General features: G+C 40.9%; 1 protein-coding gene and 1 non-coding gene across 3 annotated transcripts; both read right to left on the bottom strand.

Annotated features, from left to right (window-relative positions):
• Positions 1-2,408: 2,408 nt before the first annotated feature.
• Positions 2,409-2,480, bottom strand: TRNAH-GUG. The gene has a single exon. It is a non-coding gene; the product is annotated as a tRNA-His (tRNA).
• Positions 2,481-4,523: 2,043 nt separating this feature from the next.
• LOC104435580 (S-adenosylmethionine decarboxylase proenzyme) lies at positions 4,524-7,648 on the bottom strand. 2 transcript variants are annotated; one of them, XM_010048303.3, is made up of 3 exons: positions 7,471-7,648; positions 6,264-6,413; positions 4,524-6,105 (listed from the first exon to the last, which is right to left on the bottom strand). In XM_010048303.3, exon 3 carries the CDS (start codon positions 5,915-5,917, stop codon positions 4,871-4,873), a length of 1,047 nt encoding a protein of 348 aa, XP_010046605.3. In that variant the 5' UTR covers positions 5,918-6,105; positions 6,264-6,413; positions 7,471-7,648; the 3' UTR covers positions 4,524-4,870. The 2 variants fall into 2 exon arrangements, with proteins under 2 accessions (XP_010046605.3, XP_018724583.2); XM_018869038.2 differs by having other exon boundaries at positions 6,264-6,408.
• Between the last annotated feature and the right edge of the window lie 468 nt (positions 7,649-8,116).

Below are 8,116 nucleotides of genomic sequence, written 5' to 3'. Positions count from 1 at the left end.
AAAAGTGTCTGTAATTGACTGACTTAATGGTGTCCTTACATCAGAGGGAACCGCACACGATTAAAATAAAAAACCAAAAAGGCTCCTGCAAGATTCCATCTTTAGCAATGTTTGATGAGCCATAGGTAGAAACACGCGAATGCTCACTACACATTCTAGCATTATGCAAGCACACATGGATAAGTATTGGGCATCATCTCGATAAACCGACAAAAGGGTGTGGCAATTGAACTTGAAGCCATGATTTTAAAGGAAATGATGTATCTATCGAATCATATAAGTCAGTGGCTCTCTTTAGAATGGCTTTAACGGAAAGAGTGACGGCCATGGCAATGGCGACGGTCAAATTCGAATCCTCTCGCCGTCAGAGAATGCTGGAGCACCTTCATCACTATGTCAAACCCTCGTGATGGGTTCAATGGAACTACAATATATAATCATGGAAGCGATGGCACGTGGGTGGAAGAAGTGTCTGTGCACATGAATATGATTTTGCAGGGGGCCCTCTCCTTTCAAAGAGAGGCAACGATCTTGAGGAGCTCAGTGTACGGGAATGCACGTGCAGTGCAGATCCCATGCATCGCCGTAATCATCGTCATCATCATCACCGGGCACTAGATGTCGCCGTTGACTCCACGTTCTGATGCCCTTCCTTGGACGGAACAGGTAATCATTAGGTCAAACTGAAGTTAGTCCGACACGTACAAATGATCATCATTTACGGGCAGGTAGACCCAAAGGATCATCGTTCTGGAGAAAAAACTTCTGATGGCCCTGATTTTTTTTTTTTACTTGAGATTCCTATATTGGAAGTTACCCGTGGAAGTGAAGAGGGGAGAGAAAGCGATTGGAAGTATGCGATTGCGCTCGAGCGGAGCCTGTCCACTCACGGTGGTGGACTTCAATCAACAATATTTGGAAAAAGTTATCTAAAAGGTCTTAAACTTATCACATTTGGTCAGCTCACTTATAAACTTTTTAATTTTGCTAATCAAATTCCAAACTTTTTTACATTTTGTCAATTAAGTTCATTTAGCTAATTTTAACTAGAACTTAATAATGTGAACGCCGGTAGTGTTACGTAAGACGACCAGCGATAACATATACGATTATTATAATTTCTGACTTTATTATTTTTTTCCCCTAAAACTTACATAAAAAAGGACATGAGAGTACTCTTGCCCATTCATCCCCCATTGCCTAAAGAATCAATTCTCTGACATCACTACTACGTGAAAGGAAAAGTATGCATTGATCGATGGTTGGCCAAGCTTGCCTAACTTGATAAAAGAAAAGTAAAAAGAAAAAAAAATGATAATTATAAAAATAAATAAATTGTCCACCGATTATCTTATATGGCATTACCAGAATTTACATCAGTGATTTTTTTTTATTAAACTTGATCATATTGACTCAATTAACAAAATATGAAATGTTTATAATTCAATTGGAAAAATGGAAAGATTTAGGCTTGAATTGGCTAATGTGTAATAGATTTATAACTTTTTACACAATTCCCCTGACATGCTTATGAACCAAAGAAAGTCTAGAGATTTTTTCCGTCTAAGTGCTGAATTTTGATGGTATATAGTCCATATACATTACAATAGGCTAAATGCTATCTATCAATGTGAACAACACACATCTCTTTCTTAGCTTGTTTCCTTCACATTCAAGCATTGCAAAAAAGTTAGACATTGTATGTTTTCTTTCGCGATAAAACTAACGGATTAATCGGGTTGACCTCGTAAATCAGTGTCCATCGTTAGTGCCCGGCATTATTATAGTAAAAGGAAGTACCAAAGAGATAAAGAAGTGGAGGGCCAACTTCTTTTTCCTCAGCTCAGAAGCACTTACTGGGGCTGCAATTGGGGCCATGCGAGTAATTTAAACATGTAAAGTGATCTGAATTACTATATACAAATTTAAGAGATAGAGGGAATATATATCTTCAACAGCCAAAGCCAATGAGATCAGGATCCTCATCAATTATTTGATTCCTTATTCCCCCTTAGATATCAAGCAAAGGGGACGTGGGGGTTGAGGGTGGGGGGATGCGCCTCTTTTCAGCCCATCCCACTTGTCCATTTCAACCTTTTCCCTGATTCAATTCCATTACAAACATGTCCCGACCTTTCCTTTTGCAACTTTAGATTGTGCTCTGATTGCCCATCAGTCTGGGAGCCCCCCTTAAAAAAGGAAGTCAAAAAGGTTAAAAAGTGGGTTGAATTGGGGTTGACCAGAGCCTCTTTTTACGGCCGCTTGCGTGTTGGCCGTGCTTTGTCTCCTTTGAACGATTTCTGTTTCCTTAAAAAAAAAATTAGCCCGAGTTAAGGGGGGGACAAAAAGAGGAGAGGGCAGTTAAAAACTTAAAAGGCGGGAGAAAAAGGACAAAACCATAGCCTTGGTGTGGCTGCTGGGATTCGAGCCCAGGTCTCTACGGCCACAACGTAGAATTCTAACCACTAAACTATAGCCACAATTTGACCTCCACGGCCCGACAAATTATTCTTGTAACTAACCGCTGGAATCTGTTCCTAGAATGAAGAATTTGATTGGCCGCCTATAATTATTAGATTGTGTTGATGCCATTCCAGGCCACGAAATTAGAGTTACGTGGGAAATGATAATTGTCCCAAGACCATTGAAATAAAAATTTTAGGCATCGAACCTTATTATCTATGGCATCGCGGTGCGATCAACCATAATGACTGAAGAGATCAAGAGAAGAATCAAGACCCAAGGTCGATCTCCAGGACTTGCAAGTGAGTTACACCGGACCTAGCTAGAAATTTCGATTTCAGAGAGTAAATTGTCGGAAAAACCACACAATGTGTCCTCATGAGATGTTTTTATGTTATAGAGTTCCCATTCAGCAATTTGGGCCTCTTCTGGAATACTCTCTCCTCCTCTGTGGTAGGCCCAACCAAACGAAAAAGGCTTTATTAGGAGACTTTGGATCCTTTACCTTTTGGCTTGACGACTCAAGGCATGCTGGCTTATCTTGTGGCCTGTAATTCCTTCTTAGCTTCGGCTCAACTAGGGCAGTGTGGTTTAAGCACTCTGCTCTATGGCAATTTACTACGTACGCCATCTTTGCTAGATTATGGATATGTTTTTTTGGCTTAGTAGAAAAGAAAAAGCACGAAAAAGCTTCACACCGACTTAGCGCAATGAAGTCCCGTCTAGTACACGCCACCATCAAGAGGATCATCAATGAATTGCCCATAGCAAATGTATCACGGTATGTAACTCTCTTGTACTCGTGAATCTTTGGGAATGGAGCTTGGTGTTATTGACTAAAGAGTAAGTGATGTGGAGAAGATTTATACAATAGGTCCGTGAGAGTAGTATCAGGATGGAGGACAATTGATGTTAAGAGTTTTAGGATAGAAATAATACATCTCTATAGAGTTCTAACAGTGGAGTTGGTCTTCCATGCACAAACTAGTTGGGCGTCCGAAACCAGTTGTTAAGCTTAAAGTGAAGTGATTTGTCATCTCGCTCGATGGACTAAACACCCAAGCTAAGCTAGGCATGGTACAATCTAACCTGAGGAAGTTATCCGCCGTGTTGTTCTCTAGAACAACTATAGAAGGAAAGTTGACTTTGTGTTATCCGCTCCATAGGCATCATATGAGTTATTGCCTTGCTTGTGACAGATGGTATCAGAGTAGGATTCCTCTAATAAGTAAGTTGAATCGGTGAAAATCTAGTCTACTTGGTCCCACAAGGGGCAGAGAATGAATGACCGGGGCAAAATGTACTTGGATGAAGGGCGGCTCTTAAAGAGCTTCTGAGATGACAATGAGGACATAGGAAATAAACGATTTCTCACAAAATTCGAAAAATGTTCTTGAATCAATTGGTAAATCTCTAGAAAAGGTATGTTGCCTTGTTTTCAACAAAAAAAGAAAAAGAAAAAAAGAAATCTCCATTGATCTACTAAGATCAAGAAAGGCTCGGTAGGCAAAATAAGGTACTGCTAAAAAGGTGTAGTTGGCAAAAAATATCACACTTGCTAGGGAAAGTGCAAGTGACCAAAGGGGCTTGAATAGCTATGGTAAAAAAAAAGCTTTCAATGGATCAGTCTATTTTGTCGGGTGAGCGTTGTCATTCGATATATGATCCAAAATGATGCATCAATGGTTGGAAACACGGGAAGTGACTACATAGTACTATCAAGGTTGGTGATTCTCCAGTACTCATGAACCTTTGTGAGTGGAGCTTGGGATTATCAAGTGAAAAATGAATTATGTATAAGGAATGAATTGTCTATTGATGTTAGGGGTTTTAAGATAGGAAAGATAAATCTCTACAAAGCTCTGAAAGCAAGATTGATCTCCTATACACAAATTGATCGTGAGCTAATATTGCTCTTTTGATTATACCATGACAGGCAAAAATCGATTATTGAGCCTAAAGTGATATGCCGTCTTGCTAGATAAACTTGATGCTCAAGCTAAGTCAGACATTATACGATTTGATATGAGGAATTTATTTGCCATATTGTTCCATTGAACTATAGAAGAAAGGCTAGAAGAAAGGCTAGCCCAATGTTGTCCATTCATTAGGTGCCACACTGACCATTCCACAGCCAGGAACCTTTTGGCCCGTGACAAACACATGTTTCAAAAGTCAAACCGGAGGCAACAGGATAGATAGCATCTCCGTTTCCTTCTACACCAACATACCAAATTGCTAAATTTTGTCCATAATATTCCAGCAAATGAAAGAGAAGTATGATGAGCAACACAGCAACATCGACATATCCGGTAGGATTGACATGTATGAAGTGACTTTATTCGACTAAGAAATGCAAACGTAAAATTGAACAGGAACCATCCCCCGTCCCTCCCTCCAGCAGCGTTCAGATTTTAGAAATCAACATAGTAGGCCGCGCGGAGCGACCAGACATCACAAACCTCTGGTACATGATGGAACCGCCTGCTCCAAGCTCTTCAAGGCACCGCTCTCCACTGCAGTACCCCTTAACATTCAGAGAACAGTTTTGCTCAAGTGACTTAGCTGCAACGTTGGCATGCACTGCCACGGAGAACTCCTTTGGTCGGAAACAAGCCAGTACCCTCCCAATCAACTGGTTGTAATTGATATCCTTTGGGTCATATCCCACTGCCTCAAAGCTGGCATAGCTAAATCCGTCTTCTGGGGTGACATGAATGGTGGACGTTGCAGAGCCTTCAATAGCATTCATGGAATAACCACAAGGTTCGAATCCAAAAGCACAAATCTCGGAATTGGGAAGAATCTTTCTGATTCCAGAATTGATGGTCATAGCAGCTGCACTGCCCGATTGGAATTTGAAGAACACAGAAGACGACTCCTTGTTTAAACCGGTCATGCATATCTCCATAGTGTAAACAGGGGAAACAGACTCGACTTCATCTGCAGAAGCAGAATACACGTGCCATCTTTTGGTTTTGTTGGATCCACCCAAAAGATAGGCCTTTCTTCCTGAGCCAAGATTTCCAAAATAACGGTCAAGGACATAAACTTCTTCGCTGAAGTTACGGTGAGGGTATGGCTGAGCTCCAGGGCATAGAAAACAACCGCGAGTGTACTTTGCAGATCTTACAGTAAGGGAAAGAGAGCCTGCCAAATTCAAGATGGGTGGAATGGACTTAAGTAGCCTTGTCGTGCCACAGGTTTTAATGACAATCTTATAGGGGTAGACGAAGAGGCTAGACTCTGACAGCACATAGGAATCGACATGGTCATTAGAGAGCGACGAGACTATGGTACATTCAGCTGGTTTTATAATCTCGTCCAACTGAGCCCTAGAGAGCGACCGGAGACCTCTCCCATCTGGATCACCAAAAAGTCCAGGCTCGTAAAATGATATTTCTAGCCTCTTTTCATAACCTTCAAAGCCAATTGCAGAAACTTCAAGATCCATTGCTGTAACAAGGATTCCCAGCTTGCAGAGAGATTGAAGTTGCAGAAAGGAGGGAGAGAGGAACAGAAAGACTTTTTCTTGGAGGAGGAGAAAAAAATGAAATTATTTCGAGACCAGAAAATTGACCACCTCAAGTGGTCAAGAATCGAGATGCCAAATGGGGGATGTCAGGATGGTTTGCGCACACACTGCATGGAGAAGAAAATGACATGTCTGTCAACGTTCTGTATCAATTAACAAAAAATTAATGATGAACAAAGCCCCAAAAATAGTTGAAATTAATGTAAGGCTCTTCACAATTGTAAATGCTGCTGACCCATGCGTTTGCAATTGAATAAGAACATACGTTGGAGTAAGCAGCTGATCGGAACTTCTTGATGCCACCGTTGGGTCTGACGTCTTCAATGCGGTAACCAAGAGGGGCTTCATAGAATGAAGGTTTACTACTAGACATCTTCTTGCCACCTTTTGACTCCATTAGATCATTGAGTCTTTTCTGATCAAAGAAATGGAGCATTACTCAAGTATTGGACCAAAAGAATGGATCGAGCGAAATTCTAACTTCCAAGATGCAGAGGACTAAAAAACAGAAGACTGTTCTTAATTTCAGCCACAGCTAACTTTTATATTACAAGGCGAGATATTACAACTTTCAAAATCTTATCGATCAACCTCAATTAATTTCCAGTGGCCAAAAAGATTGATAATTCCCGTAAAGCATCTCCAACTATTTTCGAATGGTCATTAGAAAACTGTGTCTAAATAGCTTCAGAGACCGCACAACAGTCGAATAAACAAAGCAAGGATAAAGTATGTGCAATACAAGATACCAGCTGAATGGAAGATGTTATGGGGAGGAAATCACAAGGAAAGAGCAGGCAATAGAATGAAAATGTTAGAACACCACTCCCAAGGACACATAACATGGAAAAAGAAAAGAAACTGTACATTTGTACGCCCTGATTACAGCGAAGAACGGAACACTGATAACTGCAGATTCGATCTATATCTCGTATACTAATCTCAGCTCCATCGAATATTAAGACCGTGGTGTTTAACTACGAAAAGAGAGTTTCTAATGCTTGTGAGTCGAGGTCGAATTTCCAGTTTCAACCAACAAAGAACCAATAAAGCTCTCCAAGGTCAATCCTTTCCAAGGCCGGACAAATCCTCGAAGCCACCGGACACGCATAAAGATTTCCCCAGAGCCACCCACATACACCAACGTCAACACAGATCTCAAACGATGCGAGGCAGAAAGAAACGAAGCTTAAAGCACATAGCGACTCCCTCAGATGACATAACAACAGAACCAAGAAAACAAAACAAACCAAAAAAAACAGACCAAACATCGAACAATCCCCCGCAGCACCACGAAAGATCGGATCTTTAATCGAAAGCAAACGAAACAAGACAAACCCAAATCGAAACCCCTGTAGCTGTCGATCGAAAATAGGACTTTCCCCGCAAATCCTAGAAACTGCGAAGCGCACAAAATTCACAAAGCAAACAGACACAACAACACGCGAGACGTCGAGCCAGCGGTAACCCACCAGGACAGATCGATGCAAGAGGGGAGGGGAGGCGGAGCGGGAGCGGGAGCGGGCGGGCGATTGAAGGGTAGGGATTGACGGCCGCCGGAACTGATGATGATTTCTGGGGACTGTCTGGGGGAGGCGAGGATGGTCGGGGTGGCTTCTAGGAATGATGATGATGATGGGTCGTGCTCATTTTTTTATAGGTTTCATCGGATGCGAGCGTTTACGTGGAATTGACGAGGATGGGCGGCCGGCTACACGTCGTCTCTTGAAAGACTTGTCCTCTCGAGGAAGTATAGAGATGGTCCCCGTTTGGTAAGAAATCGATAGAAATTAGGAGGAATAGAAAACCGCAATTATTATAATATATCACGTCTTTATTTAAGGTGTATATAATAATATTTTCGTCCTCAGGAATAATTTCTATTCATAAATAATTTTTTTTTTTTCTATTCATAGGACAAATTTATAAGTATTTGAAAACATTTGATGACTAAACAAAAATTTTAATTCTGAAATAGAAATGCATATAGTATGATCCCAAATATTTTTATGACTTAAACTTTCTTTTAATTTATTGATAATTTTATTATATTTTTCTTTTCTTTTTTTCTTTTTCTTCTTCTTCCTCTAATCGATTGCTAGTCTAATTGTGATCGGC

This window comes from Eucalyptus grandis, chromosome 2 (assembly GCF_016545825.1).
Source record: "Eucalyptus grandis isolate ANBG69807.140 chromosome 2, ASM1654582v1, whole genome shotgun sequence".
Lineage (NCBI taxonomy): Eukaryota > Viridiplantae > Streptophyta > Magnoliopsida > Myrtales > Myrtaceae > Eucalyptus > Eucalyptus grandis.
This window is presented reverse-complemented; position numbering and strand designations above follow the sequence as displayed.